The sequence below is a fragment of the Myiozetetes cayanensis genome, unplaced genomic scaffold (assembly GCF_022539395.1).
Source record: "Myiozetetes cayanensis isolate MyiCay16 unplaced genomic scaffold, myiCay2020 scf1, whole genome shotgun sequence".
NCBI classification, from domain to species: domain Eukaryota; kingdom Metazoa; phylum Chordata; class Aves; order Passeriformes; family Tyrannidae; genus Myiozetetes; species Myiozetetes cayanensis.
Window position 1 is genome coordinate 16,530,363 of NW_026086604.1, and position 20,179 is coordinate 16,550,541.

At 35.0% G+C, this 20,179-nt stretch overlaps 1 protein-coding gene across 1 annotated transcript in view; it reads right to left on the reverse strand.

The window, feature by feature from the left end:
- Positions 1–593: 593 nt before the first annotated feature.
- Positions 594–20,179, reverse strand: part of EMC2 (ER membrane protein complex subunit 2) — a 36,794-nt gene continuing 17,208 nt past the window's right edge. Inside the window, exons 6-11 of the mRNA XM_050305866.1 lie at positions 13,105–13,190; positions 12,873–12,932; positions 10,345–10,426; positions 9,109–9,219; positions 8,255–8,359; positions 594–2,960 (exon numbers count right to left, since the gene is read on the reverse strand). Of these exons, the coding sequence (XP_050161823.1) occupies positions 2,874–2,960; positions 8,255–8,359; positions 9,109–9,219; positions 10,345–10,426; positions 12,873–12,932; positions 13,105–13,190 (531 nt within the window). The 3' untranslated portion in view covers positions 594–2,873. The remainder of the gene's footprint in view (positions 2,961–8,254; positions 8,360–9,108; positions 9,220–10,344; positions 10,427–12,872; positions 12,933–13,104; positions 13,191–20,179) is intronic.

Below are 20,179 nucleotides of genomic sequence, written 5' to 3' on the forward strand. Positions count from 1 at the left end.
AAAATGTTTTTAAGCCACCAGTAACTTGCATCACAAGGGCAGAATGTGAGGTTTTGGTGGCTCTTCAATGAATTGGGTAACACTAAGCTCTTGCTATCAAGCCCATTATCTAAGTATGGTCAAAAAAATAAAGACACAAGTCTTTGCTACATGGTCTGGCATTGCAAAGGTCCCAAGTTTTTGCTGTCGACTGAAACAATATGAAAACGCAGCCTTTTATTTTGGAATGAGGAGACTGCATGCTTGATAATAAATTTTTTGTGTAGCATTTGTCACTGTCAGAGCACAATACAAAATATAATCAAGTTCATTTGTTAATTAAGTAACCCATTCTTTGAAAACCTATTTTTCAATGCAACACAGCATCAGTGACATTACAAAATCATTTACTAGAACTGGAAAATTACTTTTATAAAGATCATATTATATCACAACTTCCCTTCTCAGCAAGCTCCTTGCTTGCTGAGACTGCATGGCATTTCATACCATTATTTTCCATGCAGATAGAAGCTTTTTAATTTTTTATTTGAATATGGAAAAGCCCCTCAATGTCCACTGCTTCAATTCAATAATTCTATCAGAGACTGCCCACGCATTTTCATAGGAGTAATTTATTTTACCTTTGAAGTAAAGTTGAATTTGTCAGAAATATTTGCAAGGTCAACCTGTAAGCTCTACTATGTGGAAATTATGCCAAAATACACGCACAAATCAGAGTGCTAAACAGTAATTTCAAAAAGATGATAAGCAGTAGTGAAAAGGTTCTAAGCAGCCAAATGACATGAAATTTTTCATCAGATCACTGAAAACAAGAAACAGAACAAATTTCCTTATGGAGAAACTGATATACTACATAACCAAGTCTGACATTATGTTAAAAGTTGCCTCTGAATAAAACACACATAACACATCCCAGCAGCACAGATACCAGCTGCACAAAAATACCGCACTGCTGTTTTTTAATACCTTGGAGATAAAATGTTATGCACTGCTAAGTAATTTTAGTCTTCAGTACAGCTTCACACCATTTTTAATTTTATAATGCAACCAAGTTACATGAAATGTAGATAAAAGAGAAAAAAAAACACCTACGAGGGCCTAAAACTCTAGATGGCACACTCCTACAGTCAAAGACTACAAGTCTGAACAGAAATACACAGGCTCACATACGATACTTTCTTGGTTTTCCACCCAAAACATATACAATCTAGCCACAGATACTGTTTGGAGGCCAGTTTTTGAATTATTATTATAAAAGGATCTGCACTATTCCCTCAGGTTAGAATTGGATAATTTAATATAACATTATGCAGTATTTCCAGTTTTGTATTTCAACAGTAGTGAATTAGGTTAATTTAGGATTCCACATACAATTAATTCCCATGGCATAGCACCCATCCTGTCCCACTATCATACTCCAACCTACTTTATGGATAACAGGAGTGAGATCTTACGTGTTTCTTAAAGGCTCAGTCTCAGGCAACAACCAGGTCAGTTATACACATTCCCAAGCTTTGAACTCACAAAGAAAGTTTTTGTTCTTTGAGTGAAACTCAGGTTTGTTTCACTACATCAAGTCCAGGATCATAAAAAGGACATTTTGGTATACAGCCTTTAACCTACCCATCTATACAGAGCAGGCAGTATAAAATCTAGAAGTCAAGTCATGATGGTGACAGTCATGAAAACTACATTGCAGTATTTTTATTAGAATTTGCCAAGGGTACATTGCTGCCGTTATGCAATCTTACTGAAGATTGCTGTAATAAATGAGATGACAGCTGTGCAACTGGATCACCACAGTACACATCTGAACAACGTCCAGAACGATCAGAGCTCCAAAATGCATGAATTAGGGTGTTTGACTAATTATCTGAGTAAATAAACCAGTGCCTAAAGACAAACACAGTATAGATTTACAGTGTGCTAGATGCTTCATGCTGATGGTGTGACAAACACCATCCTCCAGCCAATACACAGCAGTTGAACAAGCTGTCCCATCTCACCCTTGCAGGGCAGTTCCCCCTGGTTTCTGCGCCGATCATGCACCAGTTCCCCACAGCGAAGGGGTGCCCAGACGCAGGCACAGGATGGGCACACACAGGCACACGCAGGCTCGCATTCAGGTGGTTTTGAAATTCATGATGTGGAACATATGTGCAACAAAGGAGAAGGAATAAAAAAAGTGCATATGCATATACTGATTGGAGAATTACATGGACATGGAAGCATTTGCCCACAAAACGACAGAGAAAAATGTCTTTGGCCATAAGCCAGCACAAGAGCACCTCTGGAGCCAAGTACACGAGCAAGTTTTCTCCTTTTCTACAGTACTGGATATCAACTCATTAAGAAAACCGTTAACAACAACTTTTTTTTCTCTACTGAAGTGTGTTCATAATAACTCCTTGCTGTATGGTAAACATTTTCCAGAAAATGCACATCAGTAGCATGCTTTTTACTCTTAAATATGCAAATAAGACAAAAATGTTTAACATATGTTATTAATCTACATATATAAATTCATAATTTCCATTTGCAAGAACAATAAATCACTATTTTTTAAAATCATTTAACAAGTTTATTTCTACAAATTATGGCTTAGAAGCAGGTACTGTAGATACAAAAAATCTGAAGAAAATTATGTGCAGCATGTAATTTCTTTATGATGTCTATGTGGATAAGTTATTCATTTCAGTGGGTATTCATCACATTTCTTATAGCAGCAATAAATAGGCATTTTACTTTTCATAAAATGTTATCTTATATAGTACATTAATCAATACAAAATTAACTTTTAACAGCACTACAGTAACATAACCCACAGGTTGAGCACAGTATTGAAAAATTTCATATTGGATCTCTGTGCCAAACTAAGACTGAGTGATTTGCAGGGTCTCCAGCATGTCTTCCACTGCCTTTAAAGAGTATTTAGTTTCTTTCTTACTGCGACCTGCAAACTAAGCAAGAAAGAAAGGATTGTTATTAGTCATACATCAAAATTCTGTGCACAGATCCTGTGAAAATAACAGTTCCAAATAACAAATCTAAAAAATTGACTCTATTCACTACAAACTTTAATGGACAGCACTAAAACTCAGAATTTTTACCACACTACAAGCTCTATCACCCTCCTTCTGTGAAACAATGAAAAATTACTTAAGAGTAGAACTCAGTTTCACTATTTTGCTCTGAATTTGAATATTCTGTGCTAATACTCCACTTTGAAATTTAACATTTATCTGAACAGAGATCTTTATGGTTTTTTTGTTTGCTCTGTTAACATAAATTTTATTTCAGACTTATTTTTATGTGATCCAAATTAGACTATATTAATAATTTAAATAGTAGTAAGACTTAGACTTGTTATTAAAGCCAGTCTTTTTTCTGGTTTTGTTATAGCTAATCAGAGAAAAATTCTACTTATCAAAATCTACTATAAAATAAACCAGACAACGTATATTTTTTGGTTCACAGTAACTGTGAGTGATGACCTTGTAGTTGATTGTAGCCTACTATTACAACAGCAATTTCAGAGTACATTCGAAATAAAGTCTGTCCTGATAAGAAAGAAAGACACAGTATAATAAATACTACTCATGGCTTTAGATTCCCTAAGACACATGCAGCCAAGGCTGGGAAAGGAAGGGGTACAAGGATTGGAGATGTTGACCACCCCATGCTGACTTCAAAAGGGTTTTTCTAACAGTACTGACAATTCCCATCACTCATCAGCCATATCTAACACAGTGGATTTATGGACCAGGTTGGTCTTCATTCAAATGAAACTCTTGACCATTTTTAATACACCTGCACTAAAAAGTTTTGCATTTGGGATTGGGAGGGGTGAAGAAATTACAGAAGCAGTAACTATAACTCAGTTGTAGTAAAACAGCCTATTCTCTACTTAAATGTTAACATCTAAACACTCAATAAATTTTCAATCTGATGTTTTTTATTTCAAATACCACTGGTGTCTCGCATATTTAGTCCTTGATTAATAATGTGTCCCTTCTCTCTTGTAATTAACTTAATTTAGCAAACTCTTCATGACCTGTTAAGAAAGATTAAATCATCAAACCCAGGTAATATCACACTAGCAACAAGCTGCAGGACCTGTTAACCTGCTTTTGACCCCAGGCTACAATTTAGCACTGGGATCCCCAATCAACACTGAGTTTTTAAAAAAATAGTTTTGGCACAGTAAATGATAAGCTATTGCAAATTAAACAGTTAGGAGAAAGACATTTTGCTACTGTGACAAGACTTAAGAGATGTACTGAAAACACCGTATTTTCACATTTAATATTTCCAGGTGGTTAACTGATGTGCCGTGTTATGATTCTAGTAGTATGCATAAACCCACTCTTCAGGCTGTGGAGTTTCCATAGTGACCTGCAATAGTCAGGGGAAAATCCAAGATTTCTTAACACACTCTGAAGTGAGAGAAGCAACTTTTGCTTAGATCTGACTGAATATAATATCCTTTTTTTGTTCACAGTAAACAGATACTTGGGGATTCCAAATCCTTTCACAAATACAAGTTAAAAAACAGAACTCAAAATGTTCAACTGAAAAATTGTTTCAAATTCAAATCATTGAGAAATTTCAATAAAAAGCACAGAAGCCTAAACATACTGTGTTCAAAAAGCACATTTGGCAAGACACACAGAAAGCATGCAGACAAAAGTTTCAAAATAAGAGAACTCTCTTCATGGACAGTGAAAACAAAACTGACATAAGACATTAGTTTAAAAAAACTAATTACTTGATAATTTCAGGAGCGGCTGCCTTCATGATACTGACATATAGTTTAAGCTGAACAAATAAAACCCAACTCTGCATCATAACAAACAGAAGTACACTTGGAAATGTAATCACTTCAAATTTGCCCTAACAAACAATTATTTTGTCTATTCTGCCATTACACACCAATTTGACTGATTGAGCTGGAATCCATTTCTTAAAATCATGATTTAATTTTCTGCTTCCCAAATGGTTAGTAACAAAATCACCCCTCTCCAGCCATAAATAACGTGTAGATTGCTAACACAGAAGAATTTAGCAATGTACCCAAAAAGCATGTATCTGGAAAATTACTATGAGCAGGATCACGTTAAAGATTCTTGTGAGCATTAATCAAACTTGTCTGCCTCAGCTGAAATGCTTCTGCCAGGGGACATGCTAAACCAATTACCTAATTGCACAGCTCCAGGTAGCCACATTTTGTTTCAATCTTAAAGTAACCGTGACTCATGTCCTCGGTCAGAACAGATAGAAGTCCTTTCCAGGGTCTGCATAGACAGAATAGTCCAGTTTCCCAGCGGTAAGGCAAAACTAAGCTAATAATAATAATAACTCTTAGAATAACAAGTACTTCACTAATTTTTCACTAATAAAAATTTAAATGAAATTTTGGGGTTTTTCCCCACCCAGTCGATTAAATTTAAGAGGCCTGAGAATAATGACCCTTATTTCAGAGGATGTGCTAGCAGTCAGGAATTCCAGCTCCATACAGCTCTAGCTACGAAACCTTTCTGCCTTCCTGCAGAAGTTTACATTTCTCTTAGATTAGACACAGATGAGAAGCACTAATCAGCATGGATGGTTACATATTTAGGATCAAAATAAATATATTAACCAGATGTCAAATATCTGTGCTTTTCAGAGAATTATTTAACTATTCTGCATCATCATGTTTTCCTGTAAAGACACTGCTGCATGGTCTAACCAACAATGGTGAAAAAATATTTCCTTTTTATACTCAAACACTGCTTTCTTTAAATGACAATAAACTAAAAAGTTCTGATTTTATGCAGGAATGCATAGGAAAAGCAAAAACCAAGTTCCAAAGCAAACTGACTGAATGACAGAATAAATTGAAAGAAGGGGACCAGTCAAAATATTTCAAGCAAATTGTATATAAAATAAAATAATGATAATAAAAAACCCCAGCGACTACAGCTAGTACTTTGAAAAAATAAAGGCAGCTTCCCAAAATTACTGAGAAAACTGCTGGTAATTCAAGTTCAAATCCAAACTGGAAATGGGGAAAGATCTCACTGCAAGACAATTGCTCAAAAGTAATTTTTTGAATTAATAATCTCATAATTTAAAGGATTCTCAATGCATCTTATTCTCTAGAACGTGACCAGCAGAAAAATTTCATTTAGCAGTATGAGAAGGTCCAACCAATAAAACATGTCAATGCCAAACCCAACAAGCTTTTAACGGTCTTACTTTACAGGTGGATAATACATGGAAAGTTGGGAGGATTTATAGAGATAATATAAATATCTAGCTTAAAACCTGGCTAGGCATACCCTCCATCAAGGGAGGAATACTGGCACAAACGACCAAGGTCTCATCCTCAGGTCCAAATGATGACATTTTCCAACCGCTCAGCTCACAGAGGGAGCAACAAATCAACACTGATTCACAGGGGAATCCGACACCTACTCCATCACCAAACACCATCTGCTGCAGCCACTGGATGTTACAAGTCTCTGAACACAGACTGGAGCAGCCAAGCGCTCCTGCAGCCCTGTAACCAGGTCAGGAGGGTTGGGCTGGGGCCGCCCTGCTCAGCCAGAGTCACTAGAGCGTCTCCATGGACTTCTGAGCAGAGGAAAGGGTGTTGACCCCATTTACTTGCCAGATCCCAGCTCGAGCACTTACATTTTCTCAATAGCTAAGTTTCCCCTATGATTCCAATCACACATTTCACTTTATGTCCCAAAGAGCTAACAGGAGCAGCTGAAGCATGCAACGTATCACAAAAGTATGAAGTCACAAAGTTATGACATGTGTTTTACATACCCATATATTAATAGATAATAGACAGATAATAGATAGATAGATAGATAGATAGATAGATAGATAGATAGATAGATAGATAGATAGATAGATAGATACATTAGTTGTATTAACGTGGTCTGTTCTTAGGTAAGCGCTAACCAAAAAAGCTAAATGTAGGATCCGTGGTTTATTAATGAAAAGCAGAGTCATTTAAAGAGCAAAAGAGAGAAATAAATGTTAGGCACACAAGTATAAAACGCTTAATTATATACTCAGGGTTACAATATTCTTCACTGTGAAATACAGTCAGAGGCTACAGGGCCAATTAGGACAAATGGAAAATACCTCTAAGTTGGAATACACTGAAAACATGTTAGCCACAAGAAGCTGCACTCTTGGCAAGGAACTGACATAAAGTGTGCACTAAGAAAACTGCACTGGCCATAAAAGGAAAATTTCATTTAATTCTATAATAGATGGAGCTGGTAAAAAGGCCATTTGGTAGTATTAAGCATGAAATAGTTGCAACAAGAGAAATATTAAATATGGGGTTCCAATACTGAAATATTGCAGGAAGAAAGGAATGTTATATGCATATGAGGTCTTTGCATTTAATATCAACATTTTTGCTCAAAAAAAAGTTATAGGGAGAACTGGACAGTAGGATGATGATGTTCAGGATTACTTATATATAAACTTCAATTGGCAGATTATTAAGAATAGTTGTAAGGGAGTCAAATAGACATACTATATTTGGGATGCATAGACAGCAAAACCTATGTCCTAACACATGTTTTCAGAGTTGTAGAAAGAAATAAAGACTTAAAATACAATATCAAATATAAAATTTTAAGCAAAATTTTTCAAAGAGTTGGAAAGACTCCTAATGAGTTCAGCAAGCTTTGACTGTGGCCTAAAAAGTCTACATTTTCACAGTTCAATGGGCATTTTTCTACAGAACTATGCAAAACCAACTTCAGTCACAATTTCTAAAGTAATTATTAGAAACACCATTAAATATGATTTTGAAAAGTCAGAGTAAACTCAAGGAAAATAAACTCAAGGAAAATAATATTCTAGAATTTCCATTTCTTTTTTAGTAAAACAGAAGTGGGTAACAAAATTACTCTAAAAATTAAAACATACCAAGTTTTAATAAAATAGCTGTGGAACCAAGTCTTGGAAGTCAACATTACATTAGTGTACATTCAGTTAATGTTAGTAGAAAAAAAATCTCTTTAAAACTATTAAATAAATAATACTAATTAATAAATGGAAAATATCAATCAATATTAATTACAGCTTCTAGGAAATCAAACAAGTAGAATGCAAAAAAAATCCAAGCAAATGATGCTGGTTTACACGTCATATCTAACCTCTTGAACAGCAGCTGATAAAAGGGCATAAAAGAACTATACAGCATGTTAAGAGTATCATAAAGCAAAGATGTACTAACCTGGTATGCTCTGTTTATTTGGTTTGCTGCCCAGCTGGCATATTTCATATTATCCTTTTTCATTTTTGCACTTGCTTTTGGATTGGAAGCAATATGACTGGCAGACTAGGAATACAATAAAATAAGAACAAAACCCAGTTTAACTATAAAATTTATGCGCACTGGATAAACTGAGGACATTCAGCATCTTTGCAGTTCTAGTCCCAGACACAGTGACAGTGGAAAAAGACAAAAAATTGAAAAACTTACTCGCAAACGGCATCCAGATAAGAACCAGCTAAACTTCTTAAACAATTGTTTGTTTTAATTAAAGCTACACTACTTCAGTTCAGTTGTGTCTTGATTTAAGAACCAAACATGGACATGATCAACTAATCATGATCAGCTATTTGTTTTCCTAAGGTCAGAGTTATGAATTAGCTTTCCTCATTCAATGTGTTACCAGAGACAATATAAAATACGCCATTTGTGTGCCATTAAAAACATGACGTTCTTTCCTATGGTATCAGGAAATACATTTTAAAAGCAGGTAAGACTCTACATAAACTATGGCCACCTTCATCCTGCAGAGAGGAATATGATTTTAAATCCTTTTTCAAGAAGTTACTTTTATGTGCCAATAATTATAATTCTTTGGAAAACACAAGCAAGACTTAAAGGGTAAGAGCACTTCAAGTAAGGAGTAGTTACTGGCACAAGATTGTCCATACCCAGTATTAAAACAGTGTTAATAATATGAGCTATTAAGTTAAACCAACAGGAGGAAAAAAACCAAACCAGCAAATGGTAAAGGAGAATACACATGCATAGACATATTCAAAATGATAACATGGAAAATGTATAATCATGCTTACCATGTAAAGTCCAAACAGAGCTCTCATATTTCTGTTGTTAAGCTTCAGTGCTTGTGCAAAATACTTTCTTGATAGCTCAAGGTTTTCAAGACCCCCTTGAGTGTATTTAACCTGTAAAAATGATAAGCTCTTGAAACTTGCATGTCGTTCATACCTCAGGCATTTGCTCTGAAGCGAAGATATTATGAAAATTCACTTCAGGTTTGTTTCACGTGATATTTCAAATCAGGGAGTCCTACCAAAGGCCAAATACTGGCTTGGGAGAAATCCAAGATTTTCTCACTATACGAATTTTAAAATACTTCACTACAGGAGAAAAAAAAGCCAGCATCAATTTGATTAATTTTTTGGTACAAGAATCAAAAGTGATTACTTTGCACCTATAAAGACTTAAAACCTTGAGATAGTCTCTTATGAAAAGCAGTACAAACTTTAAAGCTAAATTCTGACTGCCAGAAATCCACATTGACTCTGTGTTCCCTCAACATGCAGGACACGAGTACACAAAACACCACAGTGCCTTTCATTATGCACTCAACTGCAAAACAGCACACAAAGTTTAGAGGATTACTCCACTGATTTTCTATTCATTTTGCCAGTTATTAGATCAACAAAAAGAGGGATAAATACTAGAAGACACGTTCACAGTCCTTCTACCCAAAAGCTATTTATACTTTCAAGTTTTAATGTTAACCCAATTTAATCCACATTAACAAATTAAACCCATCCTAAGGACTTAACAGTACATTTTAGGAAAATATAATCTGGAAAAGAAAAAAAGACTGCAAATGGCTAAAACCTTGAGCTAAAACTTCTAAGTTTACCTCTAGTTTTTACCTCTCTTCTGCCAGTGCTCCTTCAGGCAAAATTTCATACGTGGATTCCAAGATCTGACTCCACAGTAACAGGCAATATATCATAACCTTCTAAGCAGCATTGTTGTGGAACTTTAACTTCTCATGCACTTAATTTGAAAAGTGCATAAACACTTCAACAAGAAAAGTTAATTTAAAATGAGTTTTTATCTACAGTAATTCCTGCCCTAACTCTTAGCTTCGTCACAGTGAGTAAGAAAACACAGTTTTCTTAACATTTTCAGTTCTATGAGATGTCAACATTCTCTGTGTACTCTTTGAAATCTCTTAGGGAAAAATTAAAGAAACCATTTTCACCACTTCTGTAACATAAAAACAGAAAATGTAGTCAAACATAATTGATTTCTCTGAAAATACCTACTTCAGCATATTGCTGACAATATAAGTGGTTGTGTGGATTAGTCATCATAAGCTCCTCTAAGCAGAAGGCTGCCTTTGCATAGCTGAGGAATATAAAAAACAGTGACAAAATGAAACAAGAATATGCGGCTCTTTGCTTCACTTTTTTTACAGCACAATAAAAGTCTTACTTTCCCCCCTATAAAATCATGTGATTCACAATTAATAAAAATGTTTCATTTTCAAATTATGTTTGGAACCAAATTACGCTTTTTACATTACAGACAGGGAAAAAATACACAAAATCTAATAGTCTGAGTATATATGGAACAGCTCATGGAAAGAATTTAATATCCTAATCTCTTATTAATAAGTGCCACATCTTTTCAACAAGAGTGATGAACAGAAACAGGAACTAGGTACTATGAGGCACTGAACTGAGACTACAAATTAATTCATTTTTTCCCTACAAGAAAATTCTGAGGATCCACAAACTAAGCTACAGGCCAGAGCATTTACAATGACAGTTAACTTTACCAGTCAACCACAGAAGTGAGATCAAAAAAAAACATACTAAGAACAGTTAAAATCTATGTATGCAAACAGCATCAGACCAAATGGGCAAAAACGTATGATTTGAAAAGACTAGCCCTTGGGTTTTTTTGGTGAAAGCTTTCAGAAAGAATTTTTTCAGAAAGAATTAAGAAGTCAAGCTCAAAATGTAGGTTTATTTAGAAGAATCTTAGCTTCATAATCTTTCAACTAATAGGATTTTCTGCAGAATTTGCATTGTCTACAGATATGTGACAGCACTATTGCACAGTTTACATGATAGGATTCCAAAATTCAGAGATGCAATGTTTATAATGGCAGTGTGGGTAGATATTTAATATCACAGTAAAAGCAATTTAGAAATTATAAGCCAGTATTAAACCATATAATCTGTAAAATCTTGTAATTTAAAATAAATATACTGTGGTTTTCTCCTGTGCATGATATCATACTTGTGCATCTATTTTAATTTGGAGATAAAATGACATTCTCCAAAAGCAGAAGCCACAGTTCTCATTGCAGAACAGTGCAGAACTACAGACTGTATAAATCCTGTATATCTGTGTGTGCTTATGAACAACAGTAAGAGAATGGTGATTTCACAAACCAGACTAAATTTGTGAGCCTGATAAAACAAATAAACTGATGAATTGTCTTCTTTTTAAAAATTAATTAGTTGCTTTTTAGCCAAGAGCCCAATTTTTTCCCCATTTAATCATCAAAATAATGATAATGATGCTCACAGAAATACAGTGAGCAGAGTAAATTCTTTCAATGAACTGAAGAGAGTTTTATATATTATTTTTAATTGGAATTACAGACCAAGACTAATACAAGCAAAAGCAATTTCTTTCTCAGGTTTTATTGCACAATTTTGTAATAAAGATTATAGCAAAAAACCCCAAACCCAATAATGGAATACGTATGTTTGCACCACTCTATCATTCACTTTCGTACTGACAGACTTGACAAGCTTAAATGTCTTTCTAGCCAATTTTTTTTTTTTAATAGCTATTTTCTTGGAAAAGTGGTTGGTAAATTTCCTCAAACAAATGGAAATCCGGATATCAAAATTCTAGATTATTCCTTAGGTCTAAATCATCATTTAAAAGAATTTAGTAATTATTTTCTTTGAGAATGAGGTGGAAGGAAAGGTGACAGGGGAACAATTTTTTCATCACAGTGAGAACAGCTATTTCTTCCCTGACAATTTGATTCTTTTACTACCCTCTGGAAAGGAAGGAAGGAAACAATGTGATATAATTCAGGCTGGGCTGAAGAACTAAAGAAAGAGAGGGGAAAAAAAAAAAGATACGCCTTTGGGTGGAGGTTAGAATTAATGCTGTGATATTAGAAAACTTGCGCTAAGGCTTTGAGCTAATCCTCTCACACTGGGATTTCCTCCTGTCACTACAGCAATAAAAAAAGCTAACAAAAACATTAAATATCCAATAAGCAAGTTACTACAACATTCAGCATTCTTGATTGCATTGGGTTTTGTACCCAGGTGACCAGATGCCTCTAACTCTGGATCCATGTTTTCCTTTGTCCTTTTTTTTTTAAAGGTTACTAAAAGTTCTTGGAGAGGTAGGCTAAAAGAAAATCAGAATTTCAGTTGTTGTGATCTACTGATTTTAGAAGTAAAGAATTTAACATCTCTAAAAAGTAAAATACATCACTTGAATAAAAAATTATGGGAAATAAGTGCTGTTCCCTGCTACACTCAAACCACTTCTTTTAAAATATCAGATTTTTAAAAATTACTCAAACACACATGTAATTAAGTAAACTGTTTCTGTTTTAAAATCAAATGCTTTCTTAAAGCTTTTGGTAGTCAAATAAGGTTGGTAATTATTTCCTGTTGATGTCTGTTATTTTGGAAATGAGATAATATACTTTGTAACAGTAGTCCTTCAAAAAAAAATCACTGAGGTTTTTGACTTACACAGAGTGGATTTTAAATTAACAGTTGTTATGTGGACTCAGCAAACAACTTACTCATGTTCATTGATGTAAAGCTCTGCAAGTTCATGCCAAGCTTCTTGGTCTCCAACAAATCTGTATAAAGAAGACAAGAGAGGAAAAAAGGAAAAAAAGAAAGAATGTGCAAGGGCTTCTGTAAATGATCAGCATGGAAGCAAAAGCGTAAATTAAATGCAAATTCCATTTTAATTAAAAAGATTTATCAGAATAGCAAAACACAATCCGTATTTTCTTGTAAGACACTCACTGTTCCAGATACTCATTCAGCTCTCGGATGGCCTCGAGATTTTTCCCCTGGGCTTTTCGAATGGCAATCTTACGCTTTCTTGCTGCCTATGGGTTGACATTAATAAAGGATTAGGCCTCATAATTCCCTGGGTTTTTGTAAGGAAAGCAATTTGACTGTGCAAATTATTATCTCAATACCACTGGAATTTCACTGCAGAGAAACTGCTAGGTTGGAGTTTATAAACATACCCTATGACATCCCACTGAGATATTGAAAACCTCTCCTTACAATCACATTATGTACGCTTTTCTTTGGAGGCGCAAACTGTATGCATTATTTCATTCAAATAAATGACTGTCCAGATTCTGATAATTACAAAACAGCAGGGGATGCTAATCTTCAGCCATTCCAGAGACCCCCACCTTGTCATTCACAAGATCCATGCCTAAGAGGAGAAATGGCCACTGAGTCTTAGAGAATCCCACAGATGCATCTAGGTTTCCATAGCATAAGTATGGCTTTCATCCATTTAAAAATATTCTTGTTGGAGTGCTGAATGCCATCTTTAATTAATGTTAAATACACACCAATTTCCTAAACAAGTCTTTCATCGTTCTTGAAGCAGAAAGCAGACTCTGCAATGTAAAGGGAATACAAAATAGCCATTTCAATGGCAAAACCTGAGCAGTGCTTTGATATGTGGGTGGAACATATTTTTAAATTTTTAAAATTGAAATACAAGTTATAAGAATTATAATATATTTAAGTTTTGAAGTCCATAAATGCTGTTACAGACCATCAGAAGAAAAGATATACAGAATTCTTATAGTTGATTACTCTGTACTTCAATCCAATATTCCAGCTTCTGAAGGATGCTGGTTACAGTTTTCAGGCCTCTAGGTTGTGAATCTTATAGATTATTCTGAGTAGGAGGGGACCCACAAGGATCATCAAGTCCAGCTCTTAAGTAAATGGTCCATAAGGGGATCAAATCCACAACCCTGTTGTTATTAGCACCATGCTTTAACCAACTGAGAATAAAGATACACTTGAGGTGTGATTCAAAACAAAAGACATCTTCCCAGTTCGGAGCAAACAGCACCACACCTCAGCCAGCCTGAAAGTCATCTGATCAGGAATCCCACAGAATGAAAGTAAAATCAAATTCCAGCACAACAAGCCTCAAAGAATGAACACCGTCCTGCCTCAAACCATAACCCTGTTCTCCCGGGTGATCGCAACCACTGAAGTCAGACATGAGATAACATTAATGACAAAAAAATATAAAGCACACTTTTCTGGTAACTAAGGCCCACTGCTTATTCCCTTCATAGCTCTCATCCTACTTCATATCCCAATAAAGAGTTTATACAGTTGGGTATCACCTTACAGAAGCCTTGACAAAATGGGACCAGGCAACTCTTTAGCAAAATTCTAAATTATTTTAATATTTGAATTTCAGATAGCTCTGAAATCAATTTCTTCATGATGTACCTTAAGTTCACAGCCACATATACCCCAAAAGAGTTTTTATTTTCTACAGTATTTTAAACATAACTACACTCCTAAATAATTTCTTATCCTTTGATCATCATTTGAACAAGTCAACTGCTTCCAAAACAGGAGAGTAGCAAACTAGTTCACGCACCAAAATAGCCCAGATAGAAATGCTTTTAACACTAACTCTAGGTTTTTTCTTTCCTTTGAGTTCATCCCCTTTACTTCCCCCATGAACATCTCTTCGATAAAAATTCAGTGAAAACAACTCAAGAGAGAAAGAAGTATTTCCTTCTTCTGCTTAAACGTAAGGCACACGCAGGGAGAAGATTCATTAGAAGAACCAGGGGACAAATCAAGACATAGGCAGTGTGGTGAGTTTACCCACCATCATTTTTTATCTCCACTGCTTCTCTGTCACACTGCAACCTGTGAAGTCACATACATCATTCTACTTTTACTGGTAGACACTTGGCTAAAAGCCATAAATGGAAATGTTAACTGCTGACACAGTAACAATGCACAGTTACATTGCTGTAACAATCACATATACTGCTTATTTTATTTTTGCTTTTTCTTTATTTAAATAAAGATAACTGCATAGTTAAACTTATTTTGATCTCACAGGTCTTTTCCAACCTGGTTGATTCTATGATTCCATGATTCTATGATTTTCTTTAAATACAAAAAGAATAATTCCACATACTTATCATACTGCTATTACTAAACAAACCCACAAAGTAACAACAAAAAAAACCCCGACCAAAACCATTGTGCTCTATCACATTTTATGAAGAGTTCTCATAGTTTTTCATAAAGTAGGTCAACCCCCTGCTACGGTGGGAACACCAGGGCAGTGTTAACTTACTACCCAAAGCTAGAATTATCCACAGCCCAGTGACCCACCCACTGAGCCCGAAACAGGAGAGAAGGGGAAGTGGGGATAAACAGCCTGCACAGCCACAGGAGCGGATCATGCAGCTACAGCCTACGGAGATGGGGATTTTGCAGGTAACAGGCTATCGACTTTAAAATATAGCTCTTGGATTAACAATTCAGTTGTTATTTTCAAAAAAGAAAAAGAAATCAAGAGACTGATCAAAAGTAAATTCCCGAGAGCTGAAATCTATTAAATATATAAAATCAATCAATGCATATGACAACTTAATTTGCAATGGCAAACAGGACCAGTCTCCATAAGTCACCCTCTGCTTTGTTACTGAGGCAACTCCTTCAATCACATCTAAGTCAGTCCTCCAAAAGAGCCTGGAAACAGATTTTTCTCCACGGCTGCTTTTTTTCTTAACCACAGCACTCCCAAGCAACATAAAGTGCTGGAGCCTCAAGACATTAATTTATGAAAAGTTACAACTATTTCTAGTCATAACTATAAACTGACATTTACCTATAGCAAGCACATCATCTATTGCAATCAAATAATCAGGACAGAAGCATTAGACATAATTAACATGTTCTGGTGGAAGCACTTAGGAGTTAAATGAATTACATATACATTTGACAAAATTTCCCTGCTGCACCAAATCCCAGAAAACTTTCTTCCAAATTACACTTTTGTTTCCACCTTCCTTTTCACCAAGAGTAAAGCAGCATCGGGGCTTTAAATCTGCACTCTCGTCACCCTAAAAAATGCAGGGATGATTTATTTACAGAGAACTCTGAATTTACAAAAGAGAGGCTCAACCACTCACAACAGTGCTGACATACAGAGGATGAACAAAATGTTGTATAGTAGCATAGAATTTTTGAAAGTATCTTTAAACACACTGGAAACAAGTCAGTGAGGATGTAGAGGTTATTTTAAAGCCATTTCTAACATTTTTTCCATCACATAAATAAAACCATAAAGCCAAGATACATACACATAGGTATTCAATAAATCTGAAGTATTCAGATCTGTGATGACAGGAGTGATATGACAGGTGAAAAAACAAAGACATTAAAACAAATTACTGTTGCTTTTATTTGTATTCACAAACTACTCTTTCATCTGACTTCCTAGTTTTTCTTTGAATCATAAAGTCTAGCAGGTTTTCTTAAAATAAAACCCAAAATTCAATTACTCCAGTAGTCAAATATATACAACAAGGCCTGCATTACAAGCAAAACATGTGCTGTTTTGTGTGCTGCAAACTTCTGATTTTTGTTCTGATTTATGCTGCCCCTGAGCTCCCTGGGGGTATCAACTTAAGTGCTGCTCTGTGACCTGGGGCTCACACACAGTGTGCTTGCAGAGCATCCTGAGGACAGCAGCATAACCAATGAGGATTTACACACGCAGCATCAGTTTTTCTTTATTTCCATACAAATGAAAAAAAAAAAAAAGTTTTACTGAGCAAAACCACTGGCAACACTAATAACCACTTTACCTGACAAAAACAGTTATTTGATAAGAAAAGTCAGACTCCTACCAATTCTACAGAAGCTTTACCTAGTATTTATTTCATATATGCAATTTATTATCTGCCTTACTGACAGTTGATATAAGAAAAACACGCAATTTCATGTTTTATTATATTTAAGGTCCTTTTTACCAAAACCCTCACATTACAAAATACAAATTCACTTCTAGGGTACCTGTTGCAAGATACTAAAAAACTGCAAAATGCAGAGTACAAATCTGTTCAATCATTAATTTCAAGTCCACCAATAACATCAATGAGAAATTTATTTTTAATTAAAGGGATGTGAGATTATTTTGAAATCAAAAAAGCCTAAAATTGTCACAACAAGTACACTGATAAAGATAAAAAAATAACATTCAAGAGGTTCATTTCAGTTCTTCACAACAGTAAGATTTTTAAGAGCAAGCCTCATACAAAAATAAACTCAATCTCCTTTCTCTTTCTACCTTAAGGGAAAAGGAAAAGGCAAAACTTTCTGTGCTATAACAAGATCTGCAGTTTTTGACTGTGCAGATCCTATGACATGAATCTCCTTCTATCAATTTTCCAGAGTTTAAAAAAACCACTAAAATGGTTATTAGTTGATTCTGTAATTGCAGAATTCTTAATTGAAAGATATATGCATCTTAAAGAAATACTTAAACTGTAATCAGTATCATATGGACTTAGGAACTTTAGTATGTACATAATTATTAAACAGTGAACCTTTCTAAGCTATTTGTTTTAAAGACTAATAATCCCCAATCTGGCACAAGAACTAATCCTGTATTTGTCATGATTCCTTTTAATTATCATTAAGTAGATTCAGAATGAAGTGAGGACTTGAACATTCATCAACTTCTGTATTTTATCAGTAAAATGTACCAAGAGAAAGTCTAAGACTGTTCTAAATTTCATGGTTGCAAAGAAAGTATCAGTAGGAGAATCTCCAGGTATTGATAGGTCTAAGAAAGAAACAATTTCCTATCTGTGTAACTATTAGAGCATTAAACAAATCATATTTTTCATCTTAAAAAGAAATTTATCAGGTTTTTCACATTTTAGAAAATGTGCATTCGATCCAAGAGTTTGATACATTGAAATATTTTCCTTCAAATTGCAATACGCAAATCAAAACAGAAGTGTAAACAGCTACAACAAAGATACAGACGTCAAAAAATACCACATAATCTGAATACAACCACAGTAACAAATGTACTCTTACCAGACTTCAGTGTTTCAAAGTTAGTCATGGAAGACAGTTAAATCAGGGTACATCTTGCAAACCTATGCAGGCACAGCTGCTGAGCTGAAGCTGCTTCTTTAGGGATAATGTCAAAGCAAAACATAACATTTTACAGAATTCTTGGGCGCATCCAATAAACAGCCTGTAAAGTCCAACATCAGCATACAGCAAAGTGGTAGAAGCTGTAAAAGCTAAAAAACTAAAGCCTGGAATTGCAAAACATGAAAACTCTTATATGCTAACGAAAAGCAAGAACTTTACACAAAGGAAAGTAAGGCTTCCCTAATCTACTGGAGTTCTTCAAGGGGACACTGAGAGTCTGCATGAATAAAGATCCATTTAAAAGTCAACTTTGACTTAAAAAATAATTTCCACATAATGTCTCACTCTGAAGCTGAAAGCTCTGAAGGAAACCAAGATGCCACAGTCTAACAGGGGAAGGTCTTCATGGGGATAAATGAATTAGTCAAAAGGTACAAAACAGAGAAAAGAGTTCTCTGCACCGAGAACCCAAAAATCATTTGTACTAAAAACTACTTTTCAGCATCCTCATAACTAACAAGGGAAGTAATAGTGATGTAAAAGTAAATGATGATAAGGAGTTATTTAAGTATAAAGAACAAAAGCCAATAGCAAAGAATAGCATTCAAAATAATGAATGTCAGCATGATAAAACAGCGCCTGAAATTTACTACTGATAAAGGCTTACATATACTAATATAACATACACAGAAAAGCCAGGGACAAATTAGGAGGGAGATGCTGGAGTTACAACAAACAGTTCTATATCAGTTCAGTGTTCAGAAGAGGTCTTAAAAACATCCAAAAACCCTGCCCCAAAACTTCAAAAAGAAAATACTGTGATACTGGAATTATCAGAAAAGAATACAGAAGATGACACATCCGTGGCACCATTTTGTTACTTGTAACTGCTTAATATTCTTGTATTTTTTAATACTGACTGCCGTTCTGTCCTCTCATTTCTCACTGAAATATACAGAAAAAAACCAGAAATGACTCAGAACAGCAACAGGATTTCAAGGCACAAGAATGGCAACAAGAAATGCTGGACATTAGGACTTCTTATGCTTACAGGGAAGAAAAGAGCAAAAGATATCTAAAGTCATAAGCATTAATAAAGTGAGCAGAAAACAACTGTCAACAGTAACATATGAATTTAGAGGCGTTAATTAAAAAATTACAAAATTTAATTTCTGAATGATGTTGTAGAGACAGGTAGAGCAAACTTTCACAAGTTTAAAAATAAATCTATGCAGAAATTTCATTAAGAGCTATTAAAAACAGAGTTATCATTTCTGGCACAGGAAAGCTGCAACACGAATAGAATCTGGTAGAACAGACCACAGCAGACTGTGATCGCCTTGTTCTTTTACTCTTCTCCTGGTATCTGCTATTGGTCACTGTCAGACACAGGACAAGTAAAACGGATTTTTGCCACGACTCAAGTACAAACTGTTCTTAGGTTCTCAAATACCTAATTTCAAGGGACAAAATCTCCATCAGCATTTAAAAGAGACTCAAAACACAGGAAAAATGGTGGAATGCACTCTGCTCTCTCACTTCACTGATCATCATCGAAGAAGAAAAAAAAAAACCCTGCAAACGTAAATAATCCTCTGTCAAAAGCAAACCACATTTCTTTAGGAACCACACAGTGCATTCCTGGCTTAACCATCAGTTCTCACTAGGAACTAACTGAAGGGGCAGCTGCACTTCTTCACATCTCTCACCAGCTCTATCCTGTATCAGACACAGTGCCCAGCTCTTTGACTCCCTTTAAAACTACCACCATACACATTTAAGTTTAGGACTAGTTGTTTCTTTCCTGGCAGTGCTGCCAATATATTTACTGAAACATACACATCACCTCAGAAAACACCCTTTATTAGCAGATATTTCATTTGGTGAGCAATTTTCCTTTTTGCAA